Source organism: Acanthochromis polyacanthus, chromosome 20 (genome assembly GCF_021347895.1).
Source record: "Acanthochromis polyacanthus isolate Apoly-LR-REF ecotype Palm Island chromosome 20, KAUST_Apoly_ChrSc, whole genome shotgun sequence".
Lineage (NCBI taxonomy): Eukaryota > Metazoa > Chordata > Actinopteri > Pomacentridae > Acanthochromis > Acanthochromis polyacanthus.
Window position 1 is genome coordinate 21,009,725 of NC_067132.1, and position 18,255 is coordinate 21,027,979.

The 18,255-nt window shown below is 44.2% G+C and overlaps 2 protein-coding genes across 4 annotated transcripts in view; one reads left to right on the plus strand and one right to left on the minus strand.

Moving 5' to 3' along the window:
* Positions 1 to 1,397: 1,397 nt before the first annotated feature.
* On the plus strand, positions 1,398 to 6,248 carry tgif1 (TGFB-induced factor homeobox 1). The gene is made up of 3 exons (XM_022207055.2): positions 1,398 to 1,930; positions 3,581 to 3,810; positions 4,637 to 6,248. The coding sequence occupies exons 1-3, from the start codon at positions 1,915 to 1,917 to the stop codon at positions 5,306 to 5,308; spliced, it is 918 nt and encodes a 305-aa protein (XP_022062747.1). The 5' UTR covers positions 1,398 to 1,914; the 3' UTR covers positions 5,309 to 6,248.
* A 1,793-nt stretch (positions 6,249 to 8,041) lies between these two features.
* The window catches only part of dlgap1b (discs, large (Drosophila) homolog-associated protein 1b), a 98,951-nt gene continuing 88,737 nt past the window's right edge, over positions 8,042 to 18,255 (minus strand). Inside the window, exons 7-12 of one of the 3 annotated variants that reach the window (XM_022207026.2) lie at positions 17,571 to 17,956; positions 17,416 to 17,495; positions 13,558 to 13,973; positions 12,268 to 12,359; positions 11,402 to 11,553; positions 8,042 to 10,834 (exon numbers count right to left, since the gene is read on the minus strand). In XM_022207026.2, the coding sequence (XP_022062718.2) occupies positions 10,714 to 10,834; positions 11,402 to 11,553; positions 12,268 to 12,359; positions 13,558 to 13,973; positions 17,416 to 17,495; positions 17,571 to 17,956 (1,247 nt within the window). In that variant the 3' untranslated portion in view covers positions 8,042 to 10,713. Of the gene's footprint in view, positions 10,857 to 11,401; positions 11,554 to 12,267; positions 12,360 to 13,557; positions 13,974 to 17,415; positions 17,496 to 17,570; positions 17,957 to 18,255 lie in introns of all 3 variants that reach the window. The other 2 variants (XM_051940358.1, XM_022207042.2) reach the window with 2 other exon arrangements.

Consider the following 18,255-nt stretch of genomic DNA (forward strand, 5'->3'; position numbering starts at 1 on the left):
TGTCATGTTAAAACATTTCCTTTTACCAGCTACATAAATGTGAAAATTTGCACTTTTTTTGTTAATTTGTTTCGATCATTTTAATGCATTTTAAATAACTTTCAGGTTTCAACTGCTGAGTAAACAAGATAGGCCAGATGAAGACAAAGATGAGACCATTTTTGTTAATTATATTTAGAATTTTTCAAAACCAAACACTCAAATCAGTTACTGGAGAAAATAATTACTTCATCTATACAAAACAGTTTGAAATGTGCTCTGCCTCAACCTACTGCAACAGTAAAACCCTACTTTTACATGAAATTACGATATTTTAAAATATATATCATGGTGTCCAAGTCACAGGGGACATTTGTCTGAATTCAGTTTTTTATTTTTAATACTTTAGCACAATTTTCAGATTCTTCTAATTGTAAATTCAGGGTTTTATTTATAACAGAGTATTATTTCTTTTACTTAAGTGAAATCCTACCACTATAGAATATCGTAACAATTAGGCATTTGTTGATGTTTCTAATCAGATATTTTTTAATTTACTAAACTATTCTGTGTTTCTTCTGATGAAAACATTCAGTTGTTAATCAGAAAGTGGGTAGAATATTATCATTTCCGCTACTTTTTTTAAAGCAAGCCCTACTTTTTAAAACTCTTTATGTTTAGCACTAAAACAACCAGCAGAGGGAATCCGAGCACCTCGTGCTTTGCCATGTCGTGCTGCGTTCAGGGACACAGTACCACATGTGCGCACACGGAGGCGACATTTAGCTACACGCCGAGGAAGCGAACGCCTCGTCTGGAACAAATGCATGCAAAGAGACGATGCTACAGCAGCTGTCGCAAGGTTGTGCACCGCATACAAATGAAGGCATTGATCGCTTCCTTCAGCCGTTGTCTTTAGTAACCTGGGCAGGAGCACTAACCTCCAGCTGGTGCAACGCTGGATCAATAACCCTGCTGCTGTGTCTGCGTTCATACTGTATTTTAGGACATTCCCTCATTCCTGAGCACTTCGGGTAATATTTCAGATTGAAATGGCACCAGTGGAAAAAACACACGATTCAGCTTCTGCAGAGAAACAAGAGAGAAAAAAAAACAAGGGAGGAGGAGGGGGATTTACAGTAGTAAATTACGCATGGCTGGCTCGTGTGATCATCAAAATCATATAGATTATCGGTGTAGATGTGCATTTATCACTAAAACACGAATAGCAGAAGGAGTGTTACAGGAAGTGTAGCACAGATACATTTTTTTCGCAATACAAAAGGAGATGAAAACCGCAGATTGCGATAAGGTGAAACCACACGCATCCTGAAACAGCCTGTGGCAATAATGTGATTTCTCATTGTGTATGTGTAGGTGTTACCACGAGGTCCGCAGTGCTGATCATCAGCAGCAGCCTGTTGTTGTTGTTGTTGTCATTCTGGCTGCGCGCCTCGATCGCCAACGCGCACAATAGTTTTTAATAAACAAGGTGCTAAAGCGCATTTTTTAGACTTTGTTTTGAGAAGGTTTGGCGGTGGAGGAGGAGGGTCTGCGGCGGTTTAACGCTTAGCCAGACTGTATCCATGTCAGTGGAACAAGCCATGCTGATGTCAGAGATTTCTCCTCGGCTCTCCACGGTGGGAGGATCTCTGTGCGTTGAGTCACGCAGCTGTCAAAGATAGCTGTCACCCAGTTTCAGGATCAAACACACAGTCAATGAGAAAAGGGGCTTTGAGCCGAAGGGACGCGGAGATCTCAGGTAACTATCAAGTCTCCAAAAAACGAGGATAGGAGACACGCAGAAATAAACAACAACAAGAGTTTGGATGATTTTTCCCCCTTCCTCGGATATTCGGATACACGCTGGGGATATAAAAGAAAATATTTTCTTCTGCGTTTGACCAGGAATAAGTGGGACATTTTCGCACGGAGATGAAGACGAAAAAAGGTAAGCGGGATGCTTTAGAGGAGATTTTAGTTTGAAGAAAATGAGTTTAAACAGACGAAAACACCACTGAGGACGATTAATAGAGCGATTTCCCTCATCTGCAAACCATGCAGTCTATTGTTTCCTTTCCAGACATGACAGGGGGCTTTTTCTGCCATGTGCTGGCGCTATGACAAAAGTCGATTTAGCTAGCTTTTTACGCATCATTTGTGACTAAAAAGGTGTGCTTTTAGTAAAGTTTTCACACATTAAGACATTACTAAGTCGCCATGTGTGTTGTTTTTGTAGTCACGGTGTAATTAACTTTCGCTTAAAACCTGATTTAAAAAGACGCCGCTGTTTATTTTGAGGTTAAGCTAATTTTAAATAGCTACATTTGTGACGAACTTTTTTTTTTTTTTTGCTTTTTTTGTAGCCGAGTGGGGAAACGAGTCAAAGTTAGGCGACTAATTGTGAGTTCGGGAGTCCGAAGGGTTTCATTTTCCCAACCTGCAAACGTTCAAAATGGATATCTTGTGTCTTTTTCGCCGTCTAACCGGGAACACAAACACCTCCAGCGGCTTTAAATTGGATTGAAATCCAAATGTAGGCTAATGTTCATCCTGACCTCATTGTGGGAAGTTGCTGCTGCTGCTGCTGCTGCTGCCGCCTCGCTGCATTCACGGACCTCGTGGTGCAGCAGCAACAATAGAAAAACCCCCTAACAAGTTGGTTAAACTTACAAAGCGTCTTCGTTGGGTTAAAGCGGCATTTTCGGCTCGTTTTGCCTCAACATACTGTTTCGAAAGGGGGTTAAGTTTTGACCAAAGTTGAGATTTAGCGAGCAGAAAGTTTTAAAATTGCATACAAAGAAGCACGCAGCCCTGGATTCTTTTGTTTAGTCTGGAGACGCTGATTTGCAACAGGTCTCCCCTCCCCCTTCCCCTGCTCTCCAGCCTACGTAATTACCTCATCCTGTTGGCCGCTCAGACTTTGGGAACTTTCTGATTCCCTTCCCACTAGTTTTTTACCCCTGGATGAGACTGACTGCACTGACTTGTAGATTAAATATCCAGTGTGTTTTCATAATGGCGCCTGGGCTGCCTGCACAGGAGTTCAGGTGTACATATGGACTTGAACGTCACATCTTAGGAGAAAATCAGTTTCCTTATGTGGCATCATGAGGCCCAAATATTCCATTTTGTCTGTCTTTAATATGCTCTGAAAACTAGGCTTCAAGCAGTTTGTAAATGTCATTTTCTACTCTGTCATCTGTGTAAATACACGCCTGCTGTTTTTCAAAATAAGACCTCTCCTTTACACACTGATTGTTTCTTTGGAATGGACCTGGTTTGTATTTGTTGAGGCAGGTTTTATAACTGACACAGCATCAGACCAGCCTTTGTGACGTCCCCCCTCCTCACCGCCACCGCCCTCCCTCCTCCTTCCCCCTCTTCCTCCTCCTCCTCCTCCTCCCTCCCTCGCTCCTTATATGAATCACATGGCTGAACTTGACAGCTTGCTTCTGACACATCAGCTGCCTCCCAGACAGCTTTGGTTAAATGGCTGCGGCACACGGCGGCCAGGAAGACAGTGGTGTGGCTGACTTTGGGGGATCTGTGCTCTCCTTTGTCCTGTTTCTCACACACTCTCCCTCCTCTTCTCGTGCAGGTTTGATGATGCTGTCGGGCAGCGAGACAGACGATGAAGACAGCGTGGACGCCCCCCTGGACCTGTCGTCCAGCGCCGGGAGCAACGGGAAGAGGAAGCGGCGAGGGAATCTGCCCAAGGAGTCGGTTCAGATCCTCAGGGACTGGCTGTACGAGCACCGATACAACGCTTACCCATCCGAGCAGGAGAAAGCCCTCCTGTCCAAGCAGACTCAGCTCTCAACACTGCAGGTACAGCACACAGATGTGACAGAAAAGTTACCTAAGCCTAATGCTGCCAGTAAACCCTTAGAGTGTAAACAGACCACTGTAAAAGTCAAGAGGAAACGAGTGTCAGCTTGACTGAATCATTTCCTGGCTGGATGGCAAACAAAACATGACACATAAACAGTGAATTGAAGGTCATCCAAACCAGCTTGATGTTGCAACATAAAAGTCTATGAGACAACGTGAGTAAACTCACTCCCTGTGTGCTGTGGGCTTGGCTGAGGCACTTGGACAGGAATTTCCCTCCCTCCAGCCCCTTTCCATCCCAGCTGTCTGGGAACAATGCAGAGTCATTTACATAGTTAGAGCTACAAGCCTCCCTGAGCCAGTTACGACTAGCCTGGAGGACTGAGGAAAAAAGAAGAGAGATGACCGCGATTACTGCTGACATAGGAGATTAGTTTTGATAGAAAACTCCTTCTAAATGCAGGATTAAGAAATCCAAACTAGACTTTGTGGAGAAAGTTAATGTTTAGCTTATAGTCTGAGATGCGATCATAAACTTTGGTCTATATTTTAGGGGTCTGTTTTTCACATTTCTGCAGTGTTGAACTAAGAAAAACAGGAAATGCTAACGGTGTGAAATGTACAGCCTGTGGTGTGAAATATAAGTGTGTGATAGGCGGGGTTTCATTTTGATTTCTCTATTGAAAACACATGCACAGACTGCACCTGGGGAATGGGGATACACACACCAGCCAGATTTTCTTTCAAATTGCAGGGCAGAAACACAAGTGAGCCATGTGATGTGATGCGGCTTTCTCACCGCGGGGCTGTTTGTCTTTTCCAGGTGTGCAACTGGTTCATTAATGCGCGGCGGCGACTTCTCCCAGAGATGCTGAGGAAAGATGGCAAAGACCCAAATCAGTTCACAATCTCCAGGAAAGGCAGCAAGGCTGGTGACAGCTTCTCCGACAGCTCCCAGTCGCCAAAACACAGCAGCCCTGCAGCAGGTACAGAGGAGAGCTACGACAAGCGCGTCCTCCACCCCTCCAGCTTCGAACCTGCCATGCCCGGCGTCCTGAGGAAGGCGATGTCCCCCCCCTCCATACCTTCTCCACCCTCCACGTCCCCCTCTCCAGGGCTCATGCCCACCCGGCCTTCTGTCATCTGTCACACCACTGTCACCACAGCAATGCAAGCCAGCCCGACAGCCTCCCACCCCTCTGCGCTGGCAATGAACTGTGAGAGGGCGGCCGAGCTGCTGCAGTCCGTACAGGCTCAAGCGCTGCTCCGGTGCCGGGATGAAGGGCCGGGCAGCCAGCCGCTCCCCACCACTACCACCATCCTCAGCAGCACCAGCATGGAGGGCAACCTGAGCCCCCGCAGCGGGCTGTTCAACACCCCTCCCCCCACCCCTCCAGACCTCACACAAGACTTCAGCGGCTTCCAGCTCCTGGTGGACGTGGCCCTGAAACGGGCTGCAGAGATGGAGCTGCAAGCCAAACAGCTGGTCTCCTAAAGGAGAAAGTGACACGAGAGGAGAGACTGACTTTGTGTCTTGACTCCTCAGTTCAGTTGACTTTGTCTGCACGTAAACAGAGAACAAATCCACACGAAAAGCCTGATCATTTCTATTTTTGGTATACCAATCAATATGATGAGGATGTTTTTTTATTGAAAAAAAAACTGTATCGAGGTGCCTTGGCTGTAAGTTGTGTATTCATTTCATAGACATGCGTATGTATCTACATGTGTATTTTATTTGCACACGGGGACCAAAAATGTTATCAGAAAAATGCTGCCTGTCTTTATGTCTTTCCATTATACTGTATATCATTGTAGAGAATGGAGTCTTCCTTCACGGACCAATCAGACGGATTGGTCGCACCCACATACGTTTACTGTTTAACATTTCAGAGATCAGTTCACGAATGGTCTGCCTCATTTGTTTGCACACTAAAGGCAGAAGAAGGTCATCTCAGTGTCTTAAACATACTTTTCTCTTGGCATCTATGACAAACTTATTCACTACTGTAGTAAATGTTTGTGTTTCATGAGTATAGTTTTGAGTTTGTAATTTACTTTTAGCTATTTTAAAAGGAAAAAAAACCTCTATGCTTATTTTTTTTTACTCTTATTTCCCCACCAAGGGATATTTTCAGATGACCAATGTAGCAGGTTCTTAGTCTGAGCCTTCATCCCATCACTCAGCGAAAACGAACGGCCAGTGGACTGGAAAATTAAACACTACAGATGTCTTTTTCTGCATTTGCTGTTTTACAACCTGACAAAAAAAACAGCATTTTTTGAAATCACCAAAAAGCATTTTCATGTATAATAGGACCATGTGTATAGTTAATGTGACATGATGCCCAATGATGTGATTTCTTTTCATACTGTGCAATGTTTGTGGCAAAAAGGGGTCACATGGGATTCAAATAAAGTTTTGTTTTTCTACATCTTAGAATCGATCTTTTTTTTTTTTACATTCAAGTATTTTCAAAATCTTCAGATCACTTAACTCTAATGCACATTTATACAGGCTGTATTCTTGTAAATCCTGCTGAACTTTGCCGAGATTACAGATTCATCCCTTAAGGATAAGAAGAGTGTATTGAGCTGGAATGTTCAGTAAAGAAAAGACGGGAATACGGGAGAACGGAAATAGCGTGGCGTTCATGTCTTTCCACAGGCATTCAGAGGCATTCCTGTGTGTGAGAGGTTTACAACAGCTCCTGCGAATTAGCATAATCCCGCATAAATTAACACGGGCAAACAGCAGACGTCAACAGTTTCTCGCCAGCGGGGTTTTATGTGTGCCTACATCTCAATAGAGTCAATGTAAGGCAGCTTACAACTGAGTACGAAGAGGAGGCAGACAGCTGTTCCCTTCTGGTTCTTCTACAATCCTAAAGCTTCTCTATTGGCCTCAACAGGATTTGTTGTCTATATTTACTAAGACGGGCACCCTTTCATTTTATTATATTCTTCTCCGAAGACGCACAAGAGTTTATTTTTCTAATTTGATGGAATTTTTTTAAAGCGCTCTTTTATTGTCACTAAAATGAGCTCTAATTATGCCAGCTAGCTCATGTTCACTAATCACTTACCTATGACGTTACAACTGAGACCAGTGATGGAAGTCAAACATTCAAGTACTTTTGTGCCATTTTAAACCTCTTATATGTCACATTTCAAAGAGAATATTGTACTTTTCCCAATTATACTGATTTCACATTTGTAGTTCCTTACACGTAATGAGATCATGTTTTCTATACAAACAATGTGTAGATAAAATAATATAAAATCATTTTACATTACATTAACTGCAGACACACCTAGAATAATAAAGCATAAACACTTGGCAATATGAAACAGAAACAACATTATAAAGTTAGTAAGTAGATAAAGTATGTAAAATGCTTAAATTGGAAAGTGTTTAATCAACTATAGATGTATAAAAAACTGCTTCCACATAAATGTATTAGTTATGATAAGATTACATATTAGTAGCACCCTCATAGAGCTAAGTGCTCTTCTTATTAATAAACTACACTAATTTTGAATTGCAAAGCTTTTACCAAACTAACATTTACACTGTGGTGTTACTAACTTTATTTTAAATATCTGAATACTTCTTCTGCCACTGGTTTGGATGTTCTAAAAGGCAACAGCAAAGTAATCAGCTGAAAAATCTGGCTCTTTTTTTTTTGCCTTGTCAGTAGCAGGAGCTGCCCCTGCCAATCACTAGCAAATGTCCAGAATGTATTTTCCACCTTTCGTCACATGCTTCCTGTCAGAAATGACAGCTCGGGTCTTGTGGTGGGGGCTGGGCCTCATCTGAATGATGTAATCACTAATAAGGGTTTAAACAGACCTCCAGGCGCACAGTAGGCAGTTGCAGCCCACCATGGTAGACCATCTGATGGGTAGATTGACCCAGGGCCAGGTCGTGCACAAAGACATCGCCCCCACACACCCCCTAACCCCAACTCAGGCCACCGAGACCAGCGTGCCTCCTCCTCAGCACGACTGATGTGTGAATGACAAATCACCAGAAGCTGCATGTACAGGAGCGTCAAGGCTAAGCCAAGGCCAAAAGTGCTGTCTAATTATGGGGACGCGCCCCTGCGGAAGGGAAAAGCCCTAAAAACACACCACGCTAGCCTTGTAATCTGTTTAATTATATTCCAATTGAAAACACATGTGGAGACGGGAAAGAAATGAACACAACAAAATTATGGCAATGATATTTCTTTTCTTTTTTTTTAATGCTGATAAGAGCTCATACACGTGCCATAACATCAACAGTGTAATAACATTAAATACAAAATGTATATCTGCTTAATATGTTATTTGATTGGGTTTTTTTAAGTTTACATTTACATAGGGAAACATTCATTTATGTACAAATGTTTATTTGAATGTTTTTTTTTTTCTCTTAATATAACTACATCACAAGCATCAGAATTTGCCAGGATTGGATTTTAAATGTTTAACCACAACCCAACATTCTGGTTTCTAACTCCCTGCTATACCAGGAGTGTTATATTGATATGTTAATATAATAAAACATAAATAAAGACTCAATTATTTGACAGACAATTCAATTCAAATACAAGTTCCAAAGTAAAAATACTAAAATGAGCTTCTACGTAAAATGGCATTAAGTTTGAACTATTGTTATATTCACCCTCGCTAAAAATTTATATTGACCAACTAAAGGAAATACAAATCATACTGTACGGTTACATCATCACTTGAGATCCTTCACTAAGAAACGTTTCTCGATGGAAACGTCATGTATCTGTTCAATCGGGACAAATAGCAGGAATATACTGTATCCTTGCTAATAGTTATCCAATGGCACAAATATTTCCAGATTAATACAGAGAATTGGACTACACACCAAAGTCCTGCTATTCTGCAAACAAAACAAAGTATGTGACCGAAAAACCGGCTCAGGATTGTCTCCACATTCAAGCAGCTGACAGAAATACCTTGTTACACTGAAGGGCTGCGATGTTCAGCGGGAACATCACCTAGAAGATGGCATGGAACACCGTTTCCTTTAGTTAAGATCATGGCCTATCCTGATGGCAGGGATTATATACAATAAGAGGCAAAGTCATGGGTCACATACAGTCACATGAAGCCAGTCACACTCTCTCTCATCTCTGAAGCCGCACACATACACACAAGCACGCACTCGACACACTTCTTCCCCTGAGACTGCTGTTGTGCTCGACTATCGTATTAGAAATTAAGGCTGACCACTGAAACAGAAAAGACAAAAAAAAAAAGGTGCCTGTCATGCTAAAGAACCAACATAAATAAAACACAAACACAGTATAAGGGCCTTGTTGTCAGTGCATAATAATAATCACAATGTCAGTAAACAGTCATTGTTCTCCTAATCAATAAATTAAACACGAATACAAAATATTAGAAACTGGATTTTTTTCCGTATGACCTTCAAATAATTGCTTCATTTGGAGGCAGAGATAGTGCACACACAGTGAGGAGAAATAGTCCCTTTTCAGTCCTGTAGTCTCAATACTGTCAATAAACCTTTCTTGTCTAAAAATGACATAATAAAATATAGTACAACTTCCAGTATTGTACCAAATATCAGTATTTTAGCTTCGTCGGTTACACGAAAAAGGTTGAACACAACATGGGTTAGGAACAAACCTGTTAAAAAAAAAGACAAAAAGTACCTTGTGTGAGCATGCACGTCATGTCATTATATGTCCTTTATACAAACATGTGTTGCTCAGTTTAAAATGAGACAAGATGGGTGTTTTGTTTACAGTTTATTGATACTGCTACCTTAGTCATCAATTAGAACTAGGACTGTTTAGGCCTAGAAAAATAGGAAGCACTTCTGAAACATAGATTTGAATCAAAACACGCACACTCACTCGCTCTCTTTCTGTCACACATACACACAGATCAGGTTTGTGGCATTTTTAGAACAGTGATCCTTTCAGTACTCTGCAAAAACTCTGCTCCTGGCTCAACAGCCACTCTGCCTCACCTGGAGGAGCAACAGCTAACCTCCTGACCTTTTCTACAGGGTCGACCTCTGGCCACTGGACAGACCCGTTTTAAGACAGAAGCCGACTGTGTCACCAGATGACACTTTAATTGCCTCTTCCGGTCTTTTTAATATGTTTATGTCTGATCTCATTATGCAAAGCGCAAACTTGTCAGATTATAATACTTTCAGAATATAGATTTTTGATAAAAATATAAAAATCAACTTCATCAATATGAAGTCTGTGGGTCTGGTTTGGTGTGGCCTCTCCCTTTAAGTTTGATGTATTGACCCGAGCAGCTCAGATCAAATACACCACCTATGCCTATATGTGTGTTTGCATGTATACACAGACACACATATGCACACACATACATGCACATGCACGCTCCCTCTCTGCGTCCTCATCTCCTGAAACACATTAATGTGAAGCATCACTGCTGTGCTACACCAGGCTTACTTTGTAATATCAGGTCACTTAAAAAAGGGGGGGATTCGTAGGAGACGTCTTTGGGAGCGAGGGGGCAGGTGGAGGTGCAAGGTAAAGAGGGAGTGCTACATCGAAGCTGGGAGGAGGAAATGAAGGGGAAGGGGGAGACAGATAAATAAATAAATAAATATCGTGAATGTACATTTCTTGTTCAGACAGTTTCCATCGTGACTGACCCCACAGTGATCTAGGAAGTCTGCAAAAAATGTGATTATGCTGAGTCATAGCACCCTAGCCTTACCATTCAGTGCTATCGTGTTTATGGGACAGTGTATTGTGAAGGTATATGTTTATGTGTCTCATAGTCTGGTCTGGGCCTCAGGAATATAGATCTCGATACTGTCTGCGCTCTCGGTAGCAGAACTCTGCCGAACCGACGCGGCACGTTTGGCAGCTAGCAGGCGTTTGCGAGCCTCCAGACGCTGGCGCTCAGAGCTCTCCAGCGAGCGGTCCCTAGCCAGGGGAGGGTGGCCCTTCTGGGGCTTCTTTGGCACAGGAGGGGGCATCCTTCTCTCCTGGACAGGAATAACAAATAGTCTTAAAGACAGACCACCGAGTCCTCATGGCAAGCTGCAGCTAAACACAATGACGGGCGACACAACTGCAGCCAGTTTGCATGTAAGGGTTAGAAAGAGCGGTGTAGCTGTTGCCGGCAAAATGTCAAAGCATGCAATTTTGAATGAGGTTATGGTTCACAGTGGCAGCCATTTGTGGGGGGTAAGAGAGCACGATGGTGGCCATTGCGTGAGGTAAAAGACCATTGGAGATGGACAGGCCCCAACGGTGCATGGCAGGTAGAGAAGCTTCTCAAAAGCAGCTCACTGTCGACAACAAGACAGAACAAAACACACAAATACAAGTGGTAGCGTCAGGCAGGCAACATGACAGTATGCAACACGTGTCAGCATGCTACAACAAAGCCTAACCGTGAATCATTTGGACTTACAATTCTGAGTATACAAGTAATGACAGCAGCTAACATGCGGGTTAGTGAAGCATTCCAGAACAATACTGAGGTTAGATCATTTGATCGTTTAAAAGTGGAGTTCAGTGAGTCTCATATTTGCCTCGTGCGTCTGCACCTGAATTTCTGGGGAGTCAGAGGTTTCCAGTTGTTGGCTTTGAGTTGGTGGAGCTCATCAAACTTCAGGCTAATGTTCTCGATGGACAGCTGGAGCATGTCCCAGAAACCCGCCAGGTCCTGGGAGACGGGCCGCGGGTGTGCGTTTGGGTTCTGATACACAAACATCACACATATACACAAATGGACACGTGAAGACACACATACAAACACATACTGTTTATATGCCTATCACACATGTTTGGAAAGATGTAGTTGCTGCGTGATGATTCAGTTTTAAAGCAGCTGCTCAAATCACAAAACTGGCTCTGAGCTAAATGTCAAGCTGAACTGGAATCAGAATGACACTGAACTGACATCATACTGTGATATGTGGGAGTGCTGGGCTTGAATCCAGACTGTCCTTTGACTTCTTTATTAGCCTTTGTTCTGAATTATACATCAACAGTGGTTAAAAAAAATGTGTGTCAGTCTATGCTTCCTACATTCAATGGTACATTAACATAAAAAAACTATTTTATTCCAATTCATAGCTTGTATCTTTATGGAATTTACTAATAATAGTGTTTTTATAGTAACTATTAAAGGCTGAATATATTGTTATGTAATGTGCATACAATGCAACAAAGGGTATATAATTTTGACATGCAGCTGTGCATGTCTGATTCTGAAATGTATATCTCTCAGGCTCTTGCTTCCATTCAGTAAGATCGTTTTTTGTATGTGAAAGATGGCAAAGATGTGATGTCTGTACTAGAAGCTCAATAAACGACTGCTGGCCTGGCCTGTCAGAGTGATTTGTGCAGGATGATGTCAGCGTGGAGGGGGAGGGCTGGGGGAGCATGCAGAGGATGAGGTGACACATACCAGATTCTCCTCACACAGCTCCCGGAACTGCTGGAACTTCTGGGACATCAGCAGCTGGGCACTCCCCACTGCACTGCGGATCTTCCCCAGGACTGCAGAAAGACACAGACGCACATGCATGCACACACGCACACAATTCACAGCGCAATTACTCACAGAACCGCATACTGCAGGCATGTTGCACCACGAACAGGGGAGGTGCATTAGTAATGCAACACAACAACAGCAAAAAAAAAGGGATGCGCTAGAATCCTCTTTTAGATGTGCCTTTCAGGAGTAGACATTATTTACGGGAGCGAAATAATTGCCGTAATGCACACAATTTCCAGATTTCTTTCTAAATATAGATATTTTATAAACACACTATTCAAAATGTCGCATTTACAGAAGATGCAACAGTCAAATCAAGCTAAAATCGAATTTTAGGAATGCAATCGTCTTGTTCTCACAGTGTTTGTTTGGTTAGATGACATATGAGCTAAAGAAGGCTGCACTGTATAACCTGATTCCACTGCTCACTGCTATGCTCTCATACAGTACATCCCTGAGGAATGCAACAGTCAGTGAATACATTGCTCTACATGAAGTCAGTACAATCAGAAACTGACAGGCAGAATAATGAATCTGTATTACAGACACAAAGTCCTCAGCCCTTCAGGATGTGTGCATCTATGGGTGTGCGCACGGTCGTGTGGGATCTGGAAAAACATAACCTTGAGACAGCCTCCCCGTTCTTCGTGTTCTGTGAGAGAATCTCTTGCCTGGAACCACAACAGCATAACACTAGCTGCATAAGCAATGACGCTTTCAGTAGGACATGAAATAAGCTGCGCAGTAAGGACAGGTATAAATACAGCGCCTGCTGCCTGAGGCTTGTTTGCTCAGTCTGGCATGTCAATGTGGGAGTATGTGTGTAAAAGATATTTAGACGTGCGCATGCAGACAAGCACTGCACCGTGTGTATGTGTGTTACATGAAAATCAAATAGTTGCCTTGAAGGAGCACTGAGAGAACTCTGTTTGTGTGAGAGATCATTATACAGTGTGTCTAGAGGACACATGTGTGGCTGGGGCCAGCAGCAGCCTATTGATAAGTATGCACGGTATGTCTGTGGAGGCCAGAGGGCCTGAGACAGGAACAAGCAGCTATTGTGGTCCAATACCATGAATACCAGCACCCTCCAAATCAGGAGAGGAGAGGAGCAGAGGATGAAAAATAGAGCTAATATCAAAGTACAACAGACTTTCTTGTCCTCACGTCATCACATTTAAACCTGATGATTCTACTCACTCTCATCAGGCAGCTCATTCTCCATTTCATCCTGCTCCATCTGTCTACACCAGCCCTCCATACGCTCCGTCTCAGCCTGTAGCAACTTGAGGAACCAGCGGCCGTCACGGGGGCACACTGATCGCCCGACGGCCTCCAGAGCCTCCACCTGCGGCTCGGGCACGCTGTCCATCCACGGGTCTGGAGGAGGCAGGATGGACGGGTCAAAGCCCACGTCTCCGTAGTCATCTACTGCACAAGCGTGGTAGTGGTTCCCAGAGCCCTGGATGCTGACGGTGGAGGTGGCGGCATCGCGAGAGTGCTGGCGTGGCATGGTGGCACAGTGACGAGGTGGCAGCTCTGGGGCATCTGTGGGGTCGTCGAGGTCGGCCTGCACCGCTGTGGTGACGCTGTTGGAGCGGGTCATCCTGCGGTAACTAGGAGAGGACGCAAGAACAAGGCTTTGTTGGTTTTGTCACCTGTTAAAGATCAGATATTTAGTTGGTTTATTAGCGTTTTCCGTTCAGCAGTAATTACGATATTATTTACGCACAGCTCCCGGAGGTGCTCCCAGTACGACAAATTGAAATCATGATCACAGCACTCTCATCACTGATAGCGATGAATAGCTTTTGTAGTGTCTTTTGTGTGTGTGTATGTGTGTTTTGTCACCTGGCTCATTCAGAAGCAGCAGAGTGTGCAGTCGGCTGTCACACCACAAGCCCTGCTCTGGGGCCGATTCACATACACAAGTAGTACAAGTGCACTCACACACGCACACACACACACACACACACACACACACACACACACACACACACACACACACACACACACACACCTGGGACCCTTCTCTACAGCTGGGTGTGCCATGTCGTATTTGGCTCAAAAAGTTTGTGCCGCTGTTGTGCAGCCTTTGCCAAGTCCCTCCACACTACGAGCAACAGCAGACATGCACAGACATACACGTGCAAAGATTAAATCAACACACGCACATACACACACAGTTGGCTATGTTCTCACCACCCCAGTAATGAATGGGACGCGGGTGCCGTGCTGTGGGATGTTGGGAAGGGTGGGAGGACGGATTGGCTGGCTAACTGTGCAGCAATTGGACAAGATTGCAGCTCAAAGTGGTACAAGACTCACAGCACATAACTTATTAACACATACAAAAATGTAGCTGCTCACTGAGGCACTTAAAAAAGCAATCAATACACAATGATAAATAGACTTAAGAGCCCACATGCACAATGGCTCCAAAGATACAAAGAAAGAGCAAATAAAAGATCATTAAGGCCCATTTGAGTCAAACATTAATGTCCTCAAGCAAACTTTCAAATTCAGGTACAGCAAACAAACCTTATCCTACTGCCAGACATGTATATTTTGACTATTTCTGCAGTGCTAGCCAGTTAGCCGCAATCTAAACAAGCACCTCAGCTTGACCTGCCTGCAGGATGACACACACAAATGATCACAGCTCCATCGCCTAAGCCTATCTCCGGACGCACACTCCTCCTCAACGCCACCCATTCATCTTTACTTCCTCTTTTCTCATTCATCTCTACCACTCTGCGAACACGAAAGAAGAAAGAGAGCAAGAAGAAGGGAGTGGCATCGGATAGATCAAACAGACTGTGTATGGGCTTCATGTGTACATACCAGCAGCCTGGTGTGTGTGTGTGAGTGTGTGTGAAGAGTAGTTAAAGTGTAACTCCTCCGAGCAGGTGTTCAGTTCTAATGACCTCAGCCTGCTTTCTATCAGGCCGCTAACAACTTCCTGCAGGGGCAAAGAAAGGCAAGGCCGAACACAGCCCAGACAGACAGACAGACATATCAATAGACAGGGTGCAAAAGAACAAGGGCGTTTAAAGAGAAAAAGTAGACGTGGAGGAAAGAGGAGGGACTGCAAAGTATGAGGAAAGTATGCAAGAGCAAGTAAAAACGCAGAATGTCCATGTTCTTTTTACATTCATGTGACGGAAAGTTGTAAATCACCCCAGAGGTGGAGTCTTGCATTCCATGTGCTGCCGCTTTCAGAATGACTCTACACATGCAGGCTTTTCATTTTAAGTCTCAGTGATTTGTTGGTATCTGCCCAGAACTTTGTTCAAACCACAAACATGAGGAAATATTGAGGCGGCTATAAACAAAAACCGTCCAATGCCTTATTTGGGTGTCGAAAGGAGTGCTAGAAAATGTGTAACAGGTATGTCGAATGACTCCACAGCTACTCATGCTATTGCGCAGCACAAACTGGCATTTAAAAGTTACATCTGCACACGTGGCTGTTTGTTTTTTTTCCCGTCTTAAGAAACAAAAAGGCCGGGAAGTTTAGCTGCCCATGAATTTGACTTTCCAAGATGGATGTGCATATGGTTTAGTCACTACAGGACCATGAGCAATGTTTCTCTTGTGACTGCAAAGCCATCTGGTGACCAACAAGCCCAGACCTTAACTTGAGAGGCCATAAAAATCTGAACACACTAAATAATCCATCAAATTGTTATCCTGTTTGTAAATCACAGTGTATTTGTTGCATTTGGCTGCATGTTTGTGATTAAATACTTGCAATTTTCTCAATTATACATCCACTTTCATATAAAAGAGTAAATAAACATGATACATGAATAAAAAAAACAGCTTCCTCTGTGTAAAGCTTGTGTAAAGACATGCATGTTGTTTGCTCTATTCATCTCTGCTGCAGCTATTTTCCACTCCCTCTCAGTTAATCCCAGTTCAAACAGCAAGGTGAGGTTATGACCTGTGATGGCTACGTATAAACACAGAGACACTCACACGCTCCCACACAGAAACGGACCCACTGGAGCAAAGCTGGAGGAGTTTGGCACTCTCACTGTCTGGGAATCTAATGTAGGGGGCAGCATGCCCAGACCTCCCAGGTGTGCACACACATACACCCACATGCAGGGACCAATACAGACGCATGCCAGCAAGTAAACAATCGAGCATGCACCAACAAAAACACTGTCCAACCTTCTCTGAACATTAACCAGAGAGTTGCGCAGTGCTGCGTAACATCCATCCAAGCCTCAGTAGACTAGAAGGTGTCTGGATGAGTTAATATTTGGCTTGGCGAATCATGGAACTCAGAGCTTGGTCAGTCAGCTGAGACCTCCTCTTTCAGAAATCCCCTCACATTCCCTGACACTGTGAAACTGCATGTTTCCAAGTGACCTATGATTTATGCTGATGTGCCTTTGAATTCCTGAAGCGCACCTCGACTATGGTGGAAAAAACCATTACCGTGACTGAATCGGTCAGCTTCCCTCACCACACACAAGGTCACTGTATTGACAGGGTGACTGGAAGCTGACAAAGAGGCCATAAATGCTGGTGTCCTTGATAAGTTTGTTGCAATGTGAGCTAATGAAACACAGTGCACACAAGGCCACTTCTTCTCTATCATGTTGCAGAATGAAAGACTGTGGCTGACAGCACAGCAGTCTCTCTCAGAACCAAACAAACCCAATAAAACTCCCTCCCTCTCTCACCCTACCTCCCACACACACACAAACACACAGCCTCAAAGTAGCCTGAATCACAATGACTGGAGCAACAGATGGCTGTCAACTCACCCCCTCCACCTTCCCAGCTCCCTGCACCACATCCTCTGGCACAGCTGTCACTTGGGGCCCCCTGACTGAGGGAGCTCTGACGCCAGCCTCCCCTGAACTGGGGACAGCTGCTGTGGTGAAGCTGATATAGGGGGGCGAAAGCTTGTAGCGCCCATTACAAACCTTCCTCTGTTTCCATAAGTCCTGCTCCTGCTATCTCTCCCTCATCCCTCCCCTCAGACTTATCCAGTTTCACTTTTACAACCTTGTGCTCTTTCTCTCTTTTGTGTCCACTCACCATCGTTCATCCTCCACCTGGATTCCTATCGACTGGAACTTGGACTGCTCCTCTGTGGGCCCTCCTTCCTCTGGGTCCACCTAAGACAAGAGGGGAAGCTGTCAAACTGAATCCCAGGGTTTTAGCTTGACTCAAACTTGGGCTCATTCACAAACCTGGATCCCTATAGAGAGACACTTGCGGAGCGCTTCTCTCTGCGCCTTGCTGTCGGCGGAGACGTGTGCGACAGCGGAGGTGGTGGCGGTGGCAGTGATGGTGATGGTGCTGTTGGTGACGTGCTGACTTGCAGGGCCGTGCACCTGAGCGTTAGCTGCCTCTATGGCTGCCGTCAGGGCCTTCATGCTGTCGATGCTCTCCGTGGAGTTGGACAGGCCCGGCTGGGAGCTGATGCCCGTTCGTGGGCCAGAGCCCCCGTCCATGTACGCATCCTGGGCGGACTCGGTGCTGCTTTGGGCCGTGATGGATATGAGAGGTTTGGATGGGGTGGTTCGCGGTGGGACTGGGGGAGGTGTCTTTTTGTAGGTGGTGATGCATGATGACACTGCAGAGAGGAGACAGAGAAAGACAAATTATTATACAACGAAGGAACACACTGCAAGGGCATTTACAATGACGCCCTTGTGGTGTATTCATCACAGTTATCTTAAGATGTAATGGCTTTGCTGCAAACTACAGGGGTGTGGTCAGGGTCCAAAGAAAGGTACTATTGAGCTGCATTCTAAGACATACAGAAGCCTGTTCTTTTCTGCACCTGTTCTATAAACCTAATGAAAGTGCAAAAACAATTCATCGAAAAAGATCTTTGATTTTGATTCCTATTTTTCTATTGTTCTTAAAGAA